At 40.2% G+C, this 21,844-nt stretch overlaps 1 protein-coding gene and 1 non-coding gene across 2 annotated transcripts; both read right to left on the bottom strand.

Moving 5' to 3' along the window:
- Positions 1–769: 769 nt before the first annotated feature.
- Positions 770–21,216, bottom strand: PRKRA (protein activator of interferon induced protein kinase EIF2AK2). Its single transcript, XM_024732828.1, has 8 exons — positions 21,031–21,216; positions 20,298–20,467; positions 16,675–16,756; positions 13,986–14,064; positions 12,819–12,936; positions 10,914–11,008; positions 4,604–4,778; positions 770–1,486 (listed from the first exon to the last, which is right to left on the bottom strand). Exons 1-8 carry the CDS (start codon positions 21,093–21,095, stop codon positions 1,329–1,331), a joined length of 942 nt encoding a protein of 313 aa, XP_024588596.1. The 5' UTR covers positions 21,096–21,216; the 3' UTR covers positions 770–1,328.
- LOC112391542 (U6 spliceosomal RNA) lies at positions 8,758–8,864 on the bottom strand. Its single transcript, XR_003001505.1, has one exon. It is a non-coding gene; the product is annotated as a U6 spliceosomal RNA (small nuclear RNA).
- Positions 21,217–21,844: the final 628 nt, after the last annotated feature.

Here is a 21,844-nt window from a genome sequence, read left to right on the forward strand (position 1 = left end):
AGGTTAATCCAATCTTAATGCTCCACTTTATGCCTAAACTTTGTTTCCAGTCTTTGTGTGTTCCTTAACCTCACCCCCAAAATAACCGAAATCCTGATTTAATTGACGTACACATGGCTTATAACGTGAAACTAAGTTAAATGCTCTTTAGAGCTTTAAACAAGTTACACACACTGGTTTCCCTTTATTATGTAGGTTTATTATTCTCAAAGGATTGCACTCAGGTTATCTTTTTTCCAGACAGAAAAACATTTGTTACATACTTCCTGCTAGACTGACACTTGAGGTTGTCAACATCTGCCTTTATCACTGAGCGCTCTCTTCCTCTCTGAGGTATTCCCTGATCTACAGGTGTAGCACTATCAGCTGGCACTGACAGATGGCAGACTTGAGGTGTTATGAGATGATATATGAAAACATAAAAGGCAAAATTAAAATTTGCTCATGAGACTTATTCCCTAACCTTTGAAGCACTCACTATTTTGTTGGAAACATTCTTGTAACTGAATTGAGTGCACTGGAAAGTTTTGTTTCAGTAATTCTAATGCTTTTTCAACTACTATGCGTCTATGAATGGTTATATGTCAAAGCATAAGACAACGCTGCATATGCGTAGAGAAAATACGGAAGTGATTCATCACATATACATTTGTAAATTTTTGGTTTTTTTTTTTTACCTTTGACTCTAAGAAGTAAACTAGAGATATGTAAATAACACAGTATCCACATTGTAATGTTACAAGAATGGCTAGAAAGAACAGGGCCACAGTCGAGTCAGTAGCACTTTAATGAAATGAACAGAACCCATTATAACAACAGCTCTTTATTACATGGATTCGAATACACAGCAGACCAATCACGTTCCCTGAAATTTAACAATCACATTCAATTAAAACCTGTTAGTGCGTTCCTCAACACTAATTCTAAGGGGCTTCCTTCGAAATCCCTTTACAAAGCCTTGCACAAAGAAGAGGTTAAGCACCAGTAGGAAAGACTGTTGCTAGCAGTTTTATTTTATCCTCCTCCTCATCGACAACAACAATCATGCAGTTTTTTCCTTCTATGTACATGGCATTGTAAAATGGGTGCTACACTCTGCATATGGTACAAAGTTTATAAATAACAATATACCAATACAAAGTCGAAGCCATTAAAAACATCTTAATAACAACTACCAGGAGATAATTAAATCTGGAGTGTTCATGGAATCTATGAAGAGATTTAGAACCAACACACAGACTCAAACATTCTAGTAAATGTTTTACTTGGGAAGGGGAGAAAGGGGGACTTCTTATGTGCTACTGAAGGGTTTTCTAATTGCTCCACATTTACTTCCTTTCTGCTATTATCTTTAAATACTGCAGAGCATTGTGAGCTGCATCACTCTGCGCACTGCCGCAGGAGATCCCCGAGCCATGACAGACTGTGATGGGACTGGTGGACAATTCAGCGAGACATTGATACTGTCCATTGGCACTCAGTTCTTCTGCAATGACACATTCAGACGTGATGATTAATGCCACGTGCATAGAAAGCAGATCCTTTGTAAAAACAATACAATTTGTATTACCGTATTCCTCCCTAAGCATCCATGGTATACTACTCCACTTATCATCTTTGTCATTCTTGTACAAACTGCCCAGCTACAGCGGTTCTCAAACACAGCTGTGCTTCATAATCACCTGGGGGAACTTTTAAAGAAATCCAGGTGCCTGGGCCTCACTCCAGCCTGCTCTATCAGAAACGCACGGGTAGGGGTTGGAGTGGCCAGATTCCTGCATTTTCAAAGAGATCCCAAGGCAATTTTAATGTGGTTAGTTTAACAGTGTTTGCAAATTACTGAACCACAGCAACTTTTTTAAAAGGGAAAAAAAAAACCATTTGCTGGAGGACTGGAGAGACTGTATTTTCCACTCTGAAGTCTAGAGTTATTTTCAGTAGACACTGAACCAGGAAATACACGGTTCAGGGCAAAACCTCCCTTGTGATGTCATGTTCTTTGGTTATTAAGTCTGTGCAGAGAGTTTAATTCCATTTTGTATATTTGTTTAGGATGTTTTAAAACAACACTGAAACCCTGAAAACAAACGGTCTTAACATCTGATGAATCACTCTTACTAAAGATGGTTTATTGAGACAGGGAAAGGAGTAGAAACAGGTGAGTTGTTTGAAATTGTCATGATTAAATGTTATTTCAGCTAGAATCAATATAGTATAAAATATCCAGATACAATGGGATTATTTAATGTGTGAAGAGGCTTTCTAGTTCTAGCATCTAGGTTCTTTTTTTTTTTTTTTCTTTGCAGTACGCGGGCCTCTCACTGTTGTGGCCTCTCCCGTTGCGGAGCACAGGCTCCGGACGCGCAGGCTCAGCGGCCATGGCTCACGGGCCCAGCCAGTCTGTGGCATGTGGGATCTTCCCGGACCGGGGCACGAACCCGTGTCCCCTGCATCGGCAGGCGGACTCTCAACCACTGCGCCACCAGGGAAGCCCTAGGTTCATTTTTAAATTGAGGTAAATGTCACATAACATAAAATTAACCATTTTAAAGTGAACTATTCAGTGGCATTTAGTACATTCACAATGTGGTGCAACCACCACGTCTATCCAGTTACAGAACATTCTCACCATTTCATCACCCCAAGGGAAAACACTATCCCCACCCATACTGCCCAGCCCCTGGCAACTACCAATCTATGGATTAACCTATTCTGGATAGTTCATGGAAATGGAATCATATGTGACTTTTTTTGTCTGTCTTTCACTTAGTATAATTATTTTTGAGGTTTATCCATGTTGTAGCATATATCAGAACTTCATTCTTTTTTGTGGCTGAATAATATTTCATGGCATGTATATACCACAATTGGTTTATTCATTCATCTGTCAATGGACGTTGGGCTGTTTCTACCTCTTAGCTATTGTGAATAGTACTGCTATGAACATGTGTGTACAGGTATCTGTTGGAATACCAGCTTTCAATTCTTTTGGGTACATACTTAGCAGTAGAGTTACTAAGTCATATGGTAATTCACTTGAGGAGCAACAAAACTCCTCAAATTTTCCACAGCAGCTGAACTACTTTACGTGTTCACTATGTAACATATGAGGGCTACAATTTCTCTATATCTTTACCAGCATTGGTTATTTTCTATTTTATTCATCATAGCCATCCTACTGGGTGTGAATTGGTACCTCACTGTTGTTTTGATTTGCATGTCCCTGATGACTAATGATAGTGAGCACATTCTCACATGCTTCTTGGCCATTTGTAGATCTTCTTTGGAGAACACTGAGGTTCTTTTGAAAGTAATTGCATAGAAGTTAGTCAAATTAACTGACTGTGGTTTTTATTTTTTATTTATTTTTATTTTTTCTGACTGTGGTTTTTAAACTGCTGTTCTATGTTTACAAGAACTATTTAGTTCTTAAAATTGCTAAGGAGCATTTCAAAGTCATCATTAATTTGTAATCTAAAAAACCATCTCAAGTTTCCTTCTTTTCCCAGATTCAAAACCTTCCATAGTCATATTCATGACATGGCTTATTCATCTGTGTCTCAAACACCCAACAATGTGTAGATACTTAAGAAATATTTTTTGAATGAATGGTTTCTCAATCAGCTACGTTTTCTGATCATCTTTCTGCATTATTCCCCAGGTTCTGCATAATTCTCAGTATATTGAGGCACTGTACCTGACCCATCATTCAATCCCAAAGTAGCAGAGAAAATTAGAAGTTCTTTCAGTCCCGAAACACCCTACTTTCTCAGTGCTAGTAGCTCTGACAAGCTAGGTCCCCCCAGGTCACTAAGGCTAGAATAAGGGGTATCAAATTCTTCACATACTATACTGATGTTAAATCAAGACACCAAAAACACACATGAACACACACATACAAATTAGCCAGTTATAAACTGCATTAAAAGAAAATCCACACTGATTGCTTTCCAATCTGTCTGCATTTGTCTATCTGAGTGATTATGAGCTAGAAAAAATATAGCAGTTCATAGCTGAGGTGAGATAAAACTATAAATTGTCCCCATTTATCTCCCAGAAGTGGTACACAGTGATAAAGTGGAGAGACGTCTGGCCTGACCCCCACAAACTTGGTACTTGTTCTAGAAATGTGGGTGCCTTTTTATTTGTCAAGCTGCCCATCAGGGCTGGTTTAATAGATATTATATCAGCAGGGACTCTTCTAATCTGGCTCTACCACTGACTAGCAGCTATGTTATCTCAGGCAAGTTTCTCAACCTTTCTTTGTCTTACTTTCCTCACTTATATATAAGAATAATAGAATCTACTTCACAGTTTGAGGATTCTGTGGGTTGAAATATGTTATGTCCTTAGAACAGTATCTGGCACATAGTAACTCTATAACTCTTAGCTATTATTGTTTTTACTATTATAACTGTATAGATGTTACCTCTATTTTTATTGTTTATAAGAATGGGACATACCAATGATATATGTTACTGTTCTAGTAATTATATATAGTCAGAATCCCCAATCAATGAAAAAAATTATAATAGAGGTTTTGTTCCTCAAACATTTAAAAAAATAAACAGGTTTTAGCATAAGCTAAAGAAAAAAATCATACCTATATCCAAATATGTTATATTAAAACCTTGTTCCTTTGCAATTTCACTAAGCAGCTGGATGTAATCTGTATTTGGAATACTGAGGAGGCTTCTTTTCAGTAAGTTGATCTTTTCACCAGGAGAATTCCTCAAGGAATGCCAAGTACAACCTAAAGAATGTCCTACCACATTTGTCTGAAAAACAGAGACGAAAGTTAAGACTCTTGGACTGGGTTCCAACGCTATTATAAGTATTAATTAAGCACTCACATTTAATACTTTATAAAGCATGTTTAAACTTTCCGATTTAAACTAGATAGCACTAACAAGCACACACATTTAACAAACACCACAATGTTAAAGAAAAAAGAATGTGCAGTAATATACTGGAAGTATTTAAAAATACCTTTGTATAGTATAAAGGTCTCAGTCAAAATTTCTGATGGTCACGTGAAGATGTATAACATATTTAAGAGCACGATAAACAAATCTGCAATACAGCTGACCCTTGAACAACATGGGGGTTAAGGCAGCCGACACTCCTCACAGTCAAAAGTCCATGTATAACTTATAGTTGGCCCTCTGTATCCACAGTTCTGCATCCACAGAATCAACCAACCGTGGATTGCAGTATTTACTATGGAAACAAATCTGCATATAAGTGGACCTGAGCAGTTAAAACCTGTGTTGTTCAAGGGTCAACTGTAATCGAGTCTGCCTAATGGAGCAATTTACAAATTAAAATATAAAGGAATTTTCATATCTTTATGGCTTCTTGTATTAAATACCAGTCTCTAACTGACAGCTGTAAAGCAGAAAACAAAGAAACTGTAGACAAGGTGAAATGTGCAAGTTTGAGAACAAGACGTTCAAATGAATGGCATGTCAAAAAATTCTTATCAGACTTATCCCAGAACCCAACTGAGTTTGTTTTTTCCTGTTTTCTTTTCTCCTTTTCCTCTTTTCTTTATTTTCCCCTCTATCTTTACTTTTTCACTTTTGTTCTTAGAATACTTTGCAGTTCCATGTTAGTTTATGGTTTTTAAATTGCTTTCATATAATATGCCATTAGAAAAACCACAAAAAACTACTCTCTGAAGTAAGTAGGGCAACCTGTCCTTTGGTCTTATTTATCAATGAGCTTGACAGAGGTTAAGGGATTTTCAAAAGATCATAGGGATGGCCATGATAAAGAATTGGGTAATTTTTGCATAATTTGCAAAATTTACTAAGTAGAATTTTACATTCCTTGACTGGAACTTTAAAAAATGCTGTTTTTAAAAAGTCATAGGTCATCCATATAGTAAAAGGATACCTGTAACAAGAACAAATACATACGAAGAACAGTCTCTTTTCCTTGCTGCCCCTTCCCCAGACTTCTGCTCCACTCCCCAGAGATACTTGCTATTAAACACCTCTTCAGTATACTTCCGTACGCATTCTATGCACGTTTAAGCAGACACATGTATAATCTTTTTAAACAAAAATGATAGCTTACTCTTCTACACCTGATACTGTTAAGTTTTCTCATCTGTTAAGTTTTCTCATATCACTGCACTGCACATACATGCACTACAGTTACCTTACCAGTCTCCAACTGTAGGTTTTAGGTTGTTTCTGGTTTCTTTCACTAACAGTGTTACAATGAAACTCTTTTGCACTTGGATGACTTTCTCGACAGAATCATTTCTAGAAGTAGAACTGCTGAGTCAAAGAACATGTATGCTTTTAATTTTTATAAATATTAATACTTCCAAACTGATTTATGAGCCAATTTTTTTTTTTTTTTTTTTTATGAGCCAATTTATACTTCCATCAAGTGTCTTGGAGGGTGTTTGTTTTCTCACACCCTAGCCAATACCAGGTATTGTCAAACTTTGTAGGTTTTGTCAAACTAAAGGTGAAAATAGTATCTTGTTTAACATGCATGAATAAAGTTGAACATTTTTTTCCCCACCATTTGTATTTCTTCTGCTGGGTTGCCTTTTTTATTGATGTGTAAGCTTTATGTTTGGTATTGAAAACAGTCCCTTCCTACTCATGTGTTCAAAACAGTTTCTTCTTACTTTGTTTTTATTAGTTTTATTTACAGACATTTTGCTGTGCAGTGTAGGTTTTATGTAGTTAAATTTGTGAATCTTACTTTACAGCTTCTATGTTTTAAGTTACGCTTAAAAAGGCTTTTCCATGCTAAGAATTTTAAAAGGAAAGCTCTTCCATGTTTTCTCATACAGTTCCAATTCTTATGTTTAAATCTTTGATCCATTTGAAATTTATTTTAATGTAAGGAATAAGGCAGCAACCTAAATATATCATACACCTGTGTGCATGTGTATTCCGCCACCCCTCACCTCCCCCGACAATGTGGCTGTAAGTTATTTCTATACCATTCATCCTCTCACCCACTGATGTGAAATCTCCCTGTTGTCATATACTATCTTCCTATATGGATTGGCATCTATACCTATCCTCTGTCTATTGCGATACAAAAGCTGTTTTAACTACTATAGTTTTATAGTATGTTTTATTTTCTGGTAGGGTATAACCCCACCTCCCGTACTCTTCCTTTTCAGTTTTCCTGGCTATTCTTGAGTTTATTTTTCCAGATAAACTCAGTAAAGTTGTATCAAGATCCAAAATGAATTCTGGTAGATTTTGACTAAGACTATATTACATTTTCATATATTTACAGTATTGAGTCTTTCTATCAAAAATAGATAGCTTTACATTTATTCAATTTCTGTTAAATCCCTCACTAGAGTTTTAAAGTTTTTCTCATATGAGTCCTGCACATTTCTTTCTAAGTTTATTCCCTGTCATATTATCCTCTTTTCTACTATTGAGAATAGGATCTTCTATATTCCATTTGTAATACTGATAAATAGGGAAGCTATTAATTTTTTCTAGTATGCTTTTTCAGGACAGAGTTCTATTTTGCTATAAAATGATCAATGTTATCAAGCTTCATACATTTTATTATTAAAAGTAATACACACATACAACAAAAAAATTAAATAGTACAGAATTATAAAAGCAACAATCCTCCTCCCTACCTTCAAGTCCTCTTTCCAGAAGCAATAATTTTCACCTTTCTATTTTTAATTATTCTGGTGGTTACCTTTGTAACAGAAATAATATGAGAAAGCTATTGACTCTGTATATTAATTTTATGATCAGTTACCTTGATGAATTCTCTTATTATATCTGGTAGTTTTTCTCTAGGGCTTTATAGGGATACAATTATTTATAATTAATGATCGTTTCTATCTCCTCTTATTTCCAACCTCTTGTTTTCTGATTATGCTGGTTGATACTTCTAGAACAATGTTTAAAAAAAAGGGTATCAGGAATTCCCAGGCAGTCCTGGGAAGTGGTGAGGACTCAGCACTTTCACTGCTGAGGGCCTGGGTTCAAACCCTGGTTGGGGAACTAAGATCCCAAGAGCTGCATGGTGTGACCCGAAAGAAAAAAAAAAGGTATCTGTGGGCATCCTTGCCTTATTTCTGAAATTAATGGGAATGGATAAGACATGTAAACATGTACCCATGATTTTGATTTTTTTCCTGAGGTATATATTTTATTTTATTTATTTATTTTTTTTAACATCTTTATTGGAGTATAATTGCTTTACAGTGTTGTGTTAGTTTCTGCTGTATAACAAAGTGAAGCAGCTATATGTATACATATATCCCTATATCCCCTCCCTCTTGCATCTCCCTCCCACCCTCCCTATCCTGCCCCTCTAGGTGGTCACAAAGCACCGAGCTGATCTCCCTGTGCTATGCAGCTGCTTCCCACTAGCTATTTTACATTTGGTAGTGTATATATGTCAGTGCTACTCTTTCACTTTGTCCCAGCTTACCCTTCCCCCTCCCTGTGTACTCAAGTCCATTCTCTATGTCTGAGTCTTTATTCCTGTCCTGCCCCTAGGTTCATCAGAAACATTTAGATTTTTTAAGATTCCATATATATGTGTTAGCATATGGTATTTGTTTTTCTCTTTCTGACTTACTTCACTCTGTATGACAGTCTCTAGGTCCATCCACCTCACTACAAATAACTCAATTTCATCTCTTTTTATGGCTGAGTAATATTCCATTGTATATATGTGCCACGTCTTCTTTATCCATTCATCTGTCAATGGACACTTAGGTTGCTTCCACGTCCTGGCTATAAAAATATGGGACGATTCATGAATTCGCATGTCATTCTTGCACAGGGGTCATGCTAATCTTCTCTTTATCGTTCCAATTTTAGTTTCTGTGCTGCCGAAGCGAGCACTGAGGTATATATTTTAAATCACAATAGGGATATTTTAAAAGAGTTTATCAGTAATGACTGTCAAAATTTTTTTGGCATCTATTGAGAGGATAATGTTTCTCTCCTTTAACACATTAATGTGATTAGTTATAGTAATAGATTTACCAACACTGAAATACTCTTACAGTCCTAAAATAAACCCTACTTGTCTATGGTATATTATTCTTTTAATGTTCTACTGAATATTAAGGTGTTTCACCATAAGGGAGATTAATCCATAATTTTTGCCATTGGGATTTGCTATTGTCAGATATTAGTGTTATGTTAGTTTTGGGAAATAAATTTAGAAGCTTCCCCTATGTTATATATATTAACTGCAAGAGTTTAAATAGCATGGAAGATTATCTCTTCCTTGATGATTTAACAGAATTCACCTACAAACCTGTGTTTTGTGATTATGGTTTCATCTCTAATCCAGTTTTAAAAGAAGTGAATGCAGTGTTTTATATTTTTCTATTAAAAAAGCAAAATCAAAACTATATTACTTACTCAGATATAGTCTTTTTTCCCTACAGAATGAGCCCTTTTTTTTTTTTTTTTTTTTTTTTTTTTAAGCATGTGGGATCTTCCCGGATGGGGGCACGAACCCGTGTCCCCTGCATCGGCAGGCGGACTCTCAACCACTGCGCCACCAGGGAAGCCCCGAGCCCTTTTTTTTTTTATCAGAAGCTTAGGACACTCCTATAGTCTTCATTTTTCATTTCCTACCTAACATCCTACTCTCAGATAATGGACCACCATACATACCTATATACAAATATCAGAATCTCAATTAATATATTATGTGTAGCCCAATCTCTTAAGTTCTCTATCTGAATACCAGCTGCCTACTCAACATTTTCACTTAGCTACTCCACAAACATTTCAAATTCAATGTATCCTACGTTTAGCTCATTATCTGCTCCCCCTCAAATCCTACTCATCTTCTGTGTTCCCCATATTATTGAATGGTACCACCATCTACTCTGTTGCCAAGCTAAAAATGTTTATTTCTTTCTTTTTCCTTACTCCCTACATGCAATCAGTTACCATGCCCCATTCACTTCAGTTTTCTAAATAATTTTTAAATCGATCATTTCAACTGCCACTACCTTAGTCTAGGCCACCATCATTTCTCATCTGCTTTTCTAAAACAGCATTGTAGCAGGTCTCTTTGACTCTAATATTCATTCACTCACCATAATGCAGCCAGTGATTTCCCTTCTAATGTATAAATTGGATCTTGTCCTTTACATATTAAATTTATTTAATGACTTTGCACTACCCTCAGGATAAAGTTCAATCTCCTTAACATAGCAGTTCCTGCAAGATTCAATCCCTCTTTTCCTTTCTGGCCTCATTGTTTGAGACTCCCTCCCTCCAAATCTATGAATATGCTCCAGCCATCCCAAATTACTCTGCAGTCCTAGATCACATAAAGTGTTTCACTCCTGGGTCTTTGTACATGGTCTTTCTTCTCTCTGGAATTCTTTTTTCCTGTTGTCATCCTATAGGTCTCAGCTCAGCTATTACTTCCTCCAAGAAGTCTTCCTAAAACCCCGTCTTAGTTGGATCCTTCTCCTACGTTCCCAAGACGCCTCTGGAAGGACCAGTCTGTAAGGTTCTTTTCTCTTTCAGTAGGCTGGCTACAAACTCCTTAGGGCATCAAGCTTGGCAAATAATGAGTTCCCTAAATGTTTGCTGAGTGGATAAATGAATGGATGAACCAAGAGATGGGAGTGAATTGTCAATCTGAAGGCAAAAGTGGCACTAGTGACTTACCATCTTTAGATACCATCATATTATTCTGAATCTGACTGTGCCTCCCAAACTCTCTTACCTGGCCACGCCTGTGATCCTGGCTCACATACTGCAAGCAGCTAAAATTGGGGTAGTGTATTACTCAACAGTTAAGAGATTTGTTTAAAACTGCAACTCTGAAGTATCTATACAAAAAGAAATCTAGAGAAGTTTCCTACAGCAACAGATGTTTAATCACATTAACATTGTAGACCTCCGATCATTACTCACCAAAGAAATGTGGTTCTCTGGAGAGATATTACTGAATTTGGCAGGAAATTTCTCAGCAGCATTTCTCTTGGCTTGTTTCTTTGATGCCCCCTTTCCTAAATAAAGAAAAAGAAATAGTAGGTTTAGAAAATAAGCTAGTGTCCATAGAGAATGACCAAATGTTTAATGTACTGTGTTTGGTCAGAGAACAATCTCATGGTTTTTGTATACTATTCTTTTTTTTTTCTTTCCCGGTACGCGGGCCTCTCACTGTTGTGGCCTCTCCTGTTGCGGAGCACAGGCTCCGGACACGCAGGCCCAGCGGCCATGGCCCACGGGCCCAGCCGCTCCGCAGCATGCGGGATCCTCCTGGACCGGGGCAGGAACCCGCGCCCCCCTGCATCGGCAGGCGGACTCCCAACCACTGTGCCACCAGGGAAGCCCGTATACTATTCTTTTACAGACGTGACATCTTTACTTGTTGTGCTTCATACAACTGTTAATGGTTACATTTTTGAAGACGTTTCTTTAACAGTTTATCTTTAATAGTTATACTTTCTGTTTTTCTTTAACAGATGTATCTCCCTATGTCTAGCTTTAATGAACCATATTTGGTTTAATTCTGACTAAATATTCAAATTTACCAAGGTACATTAGAATTACAACTGCTATCTCTCAATGTCTATTTCTTGTTTATAATCTCCTATACACTGATAACTATGTGGAATTTCTTTCTTTAACATGAATAAGAAGGGCATAGGAGAGGCTAGAGTTGAAAGACACTATCAATATCATCTACTTCCATGTTTACAGATTTAAAAACTGAGATCTAGGCAGGGAGATTAAGCAATTTACCTAACCTTGCAAATCAAGGACTGCATCAAGAACAGGAAGCTGAGGTTCCTGCTTCTGGCCTAGGGCTTTCTGCACTGGCCCACACTACCTCTCAAGGGCAAACAGCTGCTTATTATTTAAGACTAATATCTAACCAAGGTAAAATTCCATTTTAAGCCACTTAACAAAAACATGCTAGAGAAGTTAAAATAGGAATCCTCAGGAGTACTTTATTAAGTGACTTTTTTCTCATAGTCTGTGGCCTTTACAACGTAAAGTTGTTGTAATGTAAAAGGTTAATTTCTACTTTATTTTTATCCCACTGCAATTTTTTGCCATCAGCCTCTTATTAATCATCTTGTTTTCAAATGTAATCTTCTTGTCCTCCTATCTTCTAGAATAGCTATTGAAACTCCAAGAGATTTACTACTGCTTTTTTCTCCAAAATGATTTTTAAGTCCCTATTATATCAATGAAGACTGTTTAAAGAGTCAATTATTTATTTGTTTATCCATTACCAACTCATAATTTTAAAAAATATCAAATTAAGAAGTTAAGTATTCTTAAGCCAAACATTTATACTTAAATTCAACTGCAGAAGACTTCCCTGGTGGTGCAGTGGTTAAGAATCTGCCTGCCAATGCAGGGGACATGGGTTTGATCCCTGGTCCAGGAAAATCCCACATGCCGTGGAGCAACTAAGCCTGTGCGCCACAACTACTGAGCCTGTGCTCTAGAGCCCGCAAGCCACAACTACTGAAGCCCGAGTGCCTAGAACCCGTGCTCTGCAACGAGAAGCCACCACAATGAGAAGCCTGCGCACCGCAACAAAGAGTAGCCCCCGCTTGCCGCCACTAGAAAAAGCCCGCGCGCAACAACGAAAACCCAACGCAACCAAAAATAAATAATAAATTTAAAAAATTAAAAAAAAAATTCAACTGCAGAAAGTTAGAAACAGTAGACCAGGAGTGTCAGTTTTTTTCCCCATAGAAATATTTGAAAAGAAATCACAACAGAAATTTCTATGGTCATTCATCTTCTCAAAATATTTCAAATGTCTTCAACTGTATGAGGGTAAAAAGGAATAAGTACCAGTTTCCATGAATGACTCTAGCCTGCAAATTGTGGTATATTCTCTCTTATGAGCAGGTCCTCCCTCCTGGGAAAGGGTATATTCAGGAAGTCTCCAGCCATGATGAATAGCCAATTCCTAGAAAATCGAGATGAGGATTTATTAGTAATTTTTACTATGCAGTGGCTCAATCACACAAATGATATTCTCTCATGATTTTGATCCCATATCTATTTATATGTTTGCAAAGAATAATGATATTCTGCAATGAAAAAAATGAGAGAAGGCCCTCTATTTCCCAGAGATATTCCTGCATTTTATATCTTATAGGCCCACAATACCAAAACGGAAGCAGTTTTCCTGTGGTGAAGCAGTGAATGGTGTTCTTCCGTTAAGCTGTAGTGAGTTGATATCAAAGAGTTCAAACAGAAAGACAAGCTACGTTCAGCCTCTGGGAACATCAGAGAGGACAGCTACAGGTCTCACAGCCATCAGTTCCTAAAGCCTCTCCCCTCCTAACTATAACCTTCCATACCCATGGCTGCCTAACTAACTACATTCGATCGAGAGCAGATGAGAAGCAGACATCAAACAAACACACCTGGATGAGGTTGAGGAAAGAAGGGGAAGAAAACTACAGAAAAACTCAGAGGAGGAAAGAGACCAAAGGACTGGTTGGATAATAGGGAGGGGAGTTGTCCAACAGAGCACATGGATAGTCTGCAAGGAGGATATTCTGCACACAGAAATTCAAAGCTGAATATATTTTTTCGGTAGAATAAGCAAATAAGCAAACGACTTCCCTTTTCTTGAGTTAGGTTACTCAGTTTGGGTTCTTATAAAGTCTTCTCTCTCAACAGAAGTAGAGATTTGTCACAAGAGTGGCAAGAAATATTCTTAAAATATAAAACACTCTACCCATGTGCACTGAGGTCCTGCTGATCTCAAATGAGAATTCCACAAACCAAAGGCAGATACTGTATATGGAAGAAAATCCAAAACATAAATAAATAGGAAAATAATTTCAAGTTAGCACTTTAACATCTAATGATCATAACCTGGAACACAAAATGTTATACCATCTTTAAAATATTAATTCCTTCTCTCAGCCCTTATGATATTATCAAAATTTATGGCATTTTTTTCAGTAGACAAAAAGTTAAGTATGGAAAAACTGTGCCACTTACCTGTAATGAACCAATAGGATTAAGCTGGTTCTTTGGTTGCTTGGAAGGGTCAGGCATTAAGGGATCTGGAACTGCAAAGCTAAACATTTTTATAAAGTGTTATAAAACAAAATAATCTCCCCTAAATTATTAAGTAAAGGACAAGCATTTTCAATTTAGCTTTCCATGCCTTTGCTGTTGCTTTTCCTTCTGCATGGAATACCCTTCTCGTCCACCTCTTCTGTAAGAATCTGATCTATCCATCATCCAAGGTATACCTCAATTGCCACTTCCTCTCAGAAGCCTATTCTTTTACCCCAGTGGAACATAACTTCTCCCTTCTTTGAACCACTGTAACATTTGGTTTGACCCTTTCTTAAACAAATTATTTTACCATAAGTTGTACACTCTTACAAATACATGTGATTTGTCTATCCCTCATCACACCTCTCCCCTGTTCAGACTATAAAATCCTTAATGGTAGGGCCTATGTATTACTTACCCTCATAAGCCTTGCAGTGCTTTATATATAATAGATGCTCAATAAAAATATATTTAAATAAAGCACACTATTGTTACAACTACAAAAAAAGGGAAGACTAACAGGAAGTTTAGCCTGGCAATGTAAACCATACAGATCATAAATGTAGCTTTTTCATCCAGATAATTATGGAAGAAAGACCTGGTTTGATCTATTATCTGCTCTATGCTAGGATAATCTTCCTAAGATTTATATGTATCCTGTATAAAATTGATGGCCAGCATGAACCTGATTTGAGCATGTGGGGACTGTGATTAGAAAAAAAAAGAGAACAACCTCTTCTAAGTAGTGTGAACTTAGTAGTTACTTGGGTGATGGATGCCTAATGTGGAACAAGCTGCATTTCAAGGTTACTGCCACCTAAGCAGCTAGAGGCATTTCTTCCATGACCAGTGAGGTTGTTATTGCCATTTCCTCAAATTTCTTTTCTTTTTTTTTTATGGTACACGGGCCTCTCACTGTTGTGGCCTCTCCCGTTGCGGAGCACAGGCTCCGGATGCACAGGCTCAGCGGCCATGGCTCACGGGCCCAGCCGCTCCACAGCATGCAGGATCCTCCCGGACCGGGGCACGAACCCGTGTCCCCTGCATCGGCAGGCAGACTCTCAACCACTGCGCCACCAGGGAAGCCCTCAAATTTCTTTTCTACCTGCCAGAATTTCAAGCTTTACATAAGCTGATGAGATACAAATATTCACTTACAATGCTGTACACTGAAGCTACCCAAGTAATTGTGATGGAGAAGTGAGAAAGTCTCTATCATATTAGGCCACTTTCAGCCTGATTTACAGCTTAGCAATTCCCATCTTATCTGTCAAGAAGCACAAATACATAGTAAGGTTTGTTAGCCTTTTTTGCTGACAAAGTGAAGTGCCCATGTGCAGAAAGTACACTCTGTATACTAATTTCTATGAATATATGCAACACTTTGGGTTGACCTTTGGATTGCACAGAAATGGCATGGCCATCACCAGCAAGGGGAAAATCCAAAACCCACCATGTCACTTGGCATGTCCAGAAAGCTAGCATAAATCATTTATAATGTATGACCCTAGTCATTTTGTGAGATCCAAGGCTTTTGCTGGTTGGTTCTAAACTACCTAAAAGGTTTAGAATTACTAAGTAAATGGGAGGAACACTGCATGAGAATCTAAATATCAATATATCCCTAAGCCAGAAGTTCTTCTATGACTAGGAAACAAAAAACCCATCCTAAATTCCCATGGGCCTCTGCTCTCAGCTATGAGCAGATATACCAGATTGTACTCCAAATATACTTGAATGCGCGTAAAGGGAAGAATTTACAGGCAAAATGTGCTCCTGGATGTGCCCATTAGAAATCAAAGGACACCAGTTTACAATACATGAGATGCTCCAGGACCAGTGCTCCTTCCAAAAGCACCTAATGTGATAACAAATTTATTTTGGAAATATTTGTCAAGTATTAACATCCCAGGGGCTTCCCTGGTGGCACAGTGTTTAAGAATCCGCCTGCCAATGCAGGGGACACAGGTTCGAGCCCTGGTCCAGGAAGATCCCACATGCCGTGGAGCAGCTAAGCTTGTGCGCCACAACTACTGAGCCTGCGCTCTACAGCCCGCGAGCCACAACTACTGAAGCTTGCGCGCCTGCAGCCTGTGCTCCGCAACAAGAGAAGCCACTGCAATGAGAAGCCCTCGGCAGCTAGAGAAAGCCCGTGCACAGACACAGAAGACCCAACGCAGCCAAAAAATAAATAAATCAAATAAATGTATTAAAAAGAAAAAAAGAATTAACATCACATTTAGAAGGAAATCTCTTTGTCTCCTTTCAAATTCGAATTTCTAAAAGAATACTTTTAGCTGATCTTTTTCTATCTCACACCTTGTTTTCTTCATTGTAGAAAGAAACTCTTAATCCAGTAAGATGTTTGCCAGAAACACTCTGGTTTTCTAGTGTTGCACCTCATCTACTAATTAATAGAGCCTTCAACTGCCAATTAATAGCTGGATTTAATTTCTTACGGATAAAGTTGTTTTTAGTGGATGACAGGTCTTTACAAGGAAATAGAATTTTAGAGCTAGATATTAACAACTGTTTACTTTGTTGCTTTTGTGAGCATGTTCAAACTTTTAACCTTACCTCAGCCATGATATTTTTGAGCTGCAGAATACAAAGAAATTTAGCTCACCAAATACTTGCATTGGCTTTCAAAATGTTTATGGCAGCCTCTGCAGCTCTATGTTTCGCCAGCTTCTTACTTGTACCTTCACCTGAATTAAGGTTAAAAAAAAAAAAAACTCTTTACATGCTGTGAAAATGTGAGGCTTACATAGATGTTTGCATAATACAAAACAAAGCCACTACACATTTTATATATATACACACTAGGTAATAAAAACATACACTTGCATACAGTTATACACTGAAGTAAAATACCATATGAAGTTAATACATTAAAATATCCCTGTGATTTAAAAAATTATATGTATTTTTGTATACCTGTATAAAAATCATTACACAGGTATACATTATACATGCTTATTACATAAAGTAATAAAGTAGACTATGTCATACCTTCTGAAGAAATGCAACTTATTCCATTATTCTTAGAAAGGAAATTCTTCTATAGCAACAAGTTTCCTTTAAAGGAGCCACTTACAGCAACACCGTTTATCAGCAAAATGTGCACACCTTCACTGTAACAACCCCTCCTATACTGAATTAAACCCCTCTGCTTGGCTAAGCAGTCATGACTACCTGTTGGATACAGTGGGGGAAGGTTTGTATAGGGAAGAAGTTGAGAGATTACCTTAAGCGTCTTCCATATAATCTGTATCCCTTACATGGGTAGCTAAGGGGGCAGAAGGGACTAGGCCTGACTAATCACTGAGACTGATGCCTAATTTTAGTAAGCAACCACACAAGTAAATTGTAAATTCAATCTTTTTCCTTCTGACTTCAAACTAGGTGTTGAGAACCTTTCCAAAGTGGTATCAGAATGCTGATGTCCATTCCTCCTGTGTGGAGGAAAGAAAAGGAACATGGAATAAATTTCAAGCATGGCTCTCAAGTGTCGGAGACCACATAAACCACACTTATTTATCCACTAACATAGGTATTAAGGATATACCCTTGACCAATGTGGGAGTTAGGGGCACCGACCCTCTGCGCTGTTGAAAATCTACCCATAATTTATAGTCAGCCCTCTGTATCTTTAGTTCCTCCATTTCTAGCTTCCTCGGAATCAACCAACCATGGATTGTATGGTACTGTAGTATTTACTACTGAAAAAGATGCTCGTATGAGTGGACTGCGTAATTCAAAACCGTGTTGTTCAAGGGTCAACCGTAGTAGAGAGCTAAGCAGGGTCCCTGCCCTTAAAGAGCATACAGCCTAATGTGTGAGATTCTGTCTATAAAAAGACATCTGGGGGCTTCCCTGGTGACGCAGTGGTTGAGAGTCCGCCTGCTGATGCAGGGGACACGGGTTCGTGCCCTGGTCCAGGAAGATCCCACATGCCGCGGAGCGGCTGGGCCCGTGAGCCATGGCCGCTGAGCCTGGCGTCCGGAGCCTGTGCTCCGCAGCGGGAGAGGCCACAACAGTGAGAGGCTCGCGTACCAAAAGAAAAAAAAAAAAGACGTCTGAAATGTGGAGTATCACAGCAGGCCTAAGTGCAGGTTGTAGGGTAGCCTACAAAAGGGATAGCTCCCCTACTCTTGGTAAGGATTCAGAAAGGTTTCATGAAGGAGGAGATAACTAAACAAGGACCTGAAAGATCAGTAAAAGTTAGTGAGGTGAGGAGAGCTGGAGGATTAGGAAGAGCACTGTAGGTGGAGAAAGTACTTGCAGAGCCTCAGAGGTAACACACAGCATGGTGTTCTCAGGCCCCAAGTTGTGGGGGACAGTAAGAGCTTGAGGAAAGGAACTTTGAGGCAAAAGGCTAGAGAGCTGAAGGGTAGGAGAGGTCAAAGAATGGTCTCCTAAATTTGTGCTTATCAAACTAGGAATTGCCTGGGAATTTGGTTAGAATGCATACTAACAGTAGGTGTTGGATGGGGCCTGATATTCTGCACTTCTTTCAAGTGCCCAGGTGATAGCAATGCTGCTGTCGACCACATTTTGAGAAGTAAGGTTGTCAATGATGTTAAGAAATTTATATTCATCCAGAGGGTGATGGGAAAACCACTGAATGGATTTTAAAAAGAGGAAGTACATGCACAGATTTGAATGCCAGAAAAAACACTCTGGTTTTTGTGTGGAAAATGGACAACACAAGATAGAAGCTAAAAGAGCAGCTATGAGGCTGCAACTATAATCCATGTGGCTCGGATAGTAGCAACAGAAAGATGAGAGAAGCAGACAGATTCAAGAGAATTTAGGAAGTAGGATTTGGGGGCAGACTGGACAATAGGCAGAGGGAGAAAAAGGGGTCAAGAAGGTGAAACCCAAATTTCTACTGTAAGCAGACGGGTGACGGTGGTGCCTTTACTGAGCTGGGGAATGCAGGGGAAATGGATTTGAAAGAGAAGATGGATTCAGTTTGGGACAGTGAGAGACTGAGGTGTCTTTGGGTCATCCAAGCAATAATGCCTAGCAAGCACAGGCAGATACACTGTTCTGTAACTGCACCTGGGCTGAAGACAGAGGTTTCAGAATTATCAGCCTTTAGATAGTATTTGAAGCCACGGAGGTAGATAAGCTTGCACAGGAAGACAGGACAGTGTGAGAAGAGTAGGGGGACTAAGCAGTTGCCACAGGTTGTTAATCTCTGATCTAAAACACACTGAAGGGAAAAAGGCTACTTTTGAGTTTTCACTGAATATTCTAAAATAGACCAGCTAAAGCAGTAGTGCAAATGTTGATTCCATGGTTCATATGAGGAACCTTCTAGCTACAATCTAGCTACAATCCACCTGCCCCACATAGACAAAAAAGCTTCAAAATTTTCTTAAAGTGGCTTCAATGAAAATAGCGGAATCCAGATTTTCAGGGACACAAACAAATGATGCCTTCAGATTACCAGATGGTGGAACTTCAGCCTTCTTGCTGAATTTTTTTCTTGGCATTCTTCCAAATTAAATTTAGTATTCAATATTTTTTGTGTTTGCAATTAAATAGATACATAAGGAATAAAATGTCTACATTTACAAATGGGCTACTTCAGTTATCATTTGCTCAAGTTCAATGACCATAATAAGGTGGATCTTAATTTTGAAACTTCATTGCTGTGTGACCTTGGGCATGTTTCTTATAATCTCTCTGGACCTATTTCCTCATGTATAAAAAAGGTGACAACATCTTATTAAAGTACTGTACAGTGCCAGGAACTAGAAGCTGCTATGCAATATAGTGTAGTTGAGCTTTCCGCCTTCCTCATTTTGCTTGGATACAGAACCGAGTGTGGTACAATGGGCCCAAAGTGCCAAATGAGTCCATACATAGAGGGGAGCAGCTCAGAAAATTCTGGGGTCATGCCTCCTGACATCTGCTATAACCTATGAAATTTGACAGCACCTACTGATTCATCTATGGCTGCTCCAAGAGCCTTTCCTGCTTCTCCCTAATTCTTGGAAGATCCCTAGGAGGATCCTAGGGTATGTTTCTGAGCTTCTCTTGGTATCTGGGGAACAGAAAATTAGGGAGAGGATCAGGAAGTTGGAAAGTCCCAATGACCTGAGAAAGGTATCAGTTTTAAGAGCCTGCTCCTCACTGTTGTCTCTGGTAAACAGGGTACTTTTCCGAGCTAAGAAGCAATACCAAGTCTTGACCCGCCAACCCACATGGTCATCGGGGTTCGTTGTGCATACAGACCTGTGCAGGTTATGTCACCAACGGTTACTCTGAAGGTGAAAGTGGGCACGTGTATTTGCACATCGGATCTTTCACATTCATAAACTGGGATGTTCTTGGTCTTCATGCCGTATTCATGTAATACCTGAATTGGTGTTTTCCCTGGCTTAGCTGTGATCATCTTCCCCAAACTGCAAAAACCAGAAAAAGCTGTGCTTTGCATGTCAAAGCGGGGAGGGAAGCAGAAGCAAATAAAGACTAGTTTTAACAGCCACCAACGGTGACGCCGGAGGCACCGAAGCTCCCCGTCGGCCAGGGCTAGAGGTGGCGAGGCGCGACAGTCTCCCGGCCCCGCTGCGGCGGGCGGCGAGCGGCGAGCAGGGTGAGGGAGGTCTTTAGGGAGACAACTTGAATGCGGGTAGGAGGGATTCGCGGGGGAATCGGGAGGTACGCTCGGGTGCTGCAACCTCCCGGGACCAAGCCTATAAACCCCTTTCCCAGGCGGCGGCCGGGAACCACCTCCGGCCACCCCGAGCCTCCCGAGGCCGCAGGAGGGGCGGGGCCGGGCCGTAGACCCCGGCCCGCTAGCCGCCGAGAGGGCGGGGCCGAGCGCCCGCCAGCAGCCGCGAGGACGCGAGCGCCAGGAAGGGGCTTTACCCAGAATGCCGCTGGACAGCCGGCTCCCCTGCCCCCTCCTCTATTGCCCACCACTCCCGGCCCTGCCCCGCTCGGTCCCGACCGCCCGGGCGCTGACCTGAAGGTCCCGCTGTCCTCGCGCTCCAGCGGCGGAGCCGCGCCGCGATGCCTGCTCTGAGACATGGCCAGAAGGGACGGCTTTGCGGCGGGAGGAAGAGCAGTGTGGAGCGACGTCTTCGCTCCGCGGGTCGGTCGGTCCCCGAGAGGAGCGAGCTAGAGCCGACGCCACCACCTCCTCCCCTCCTCCGACTCCCCTTTCCCTCCCCGTTTGCGTCCCTCCAGGGGATGGGCGGGGGGCGGAGGCGGAGCTTCTTTGCGGTAGCGCCGGTCCAGGCTCCCGGTCACGCCTCCTGCTGTCCCGGCTCGGGTAGAGCTCCTCGGCGGCCCCGCCCCCTCGCAGCCCCGGCCCGTGCGCCACCTTCGGCCCAGCGGCTAGTGGAGACCGCAGTTGTGTGTCCTGAAAAGGAGGCCGCTCCCTGCCCAGAGAGAGGCTTGTCGTCGGGCGGGCAAGCTTCAGCGACTGTGAGGCCTGAAGCTCAGCCATTTTTTTTTTTTTTTTGGAGGGGGTTGCGGTGGACGGGGAAGAGGAGCGGTGCGTCACTTTAAGAAAATGATTTTAAAATTCCAAATGCAAAATTGCCGGAGAGCCTCCCTAGGCCTGGGCCCGAAGCCTGAGACTCGCGGTATACCCGCTCCTGAGGGCTGAGGTGGGCTCCTGTCCTGGAGTCCTGCTTTTAGGTGCTCGTGGGAACGTCCGGACACCCACTCCTCTCACCCCCACGTGGGCTCCATTGTCTTCTAGGCTTTCATCGCCTGATGAGTGCTGGGCTAGCGGATCCCAGCAAGGCACGTTAGGTGTAAACGAAGGCTTT

This window comes from Neophocaena asiaeorientalis, unplaced genomic scaffold (assembly GCF_003031525.2).
Source record: "Neophocaena asiaeorientalis asiaeorientalis breed wild unplaced genomic scaffold, Neophocaena_asiaeorientalis_V1.1 scaffold96, whole genome shotgun sequence".
In the NCBI taxonomy this organism is placed as follows: domain Eukaryota; kingdom Metazoa; phylum Chordata; class Mammalia; order Artiodactyla; family Phocoenidae; genus Neophocaena; species Neophocaena asiaeorientalis.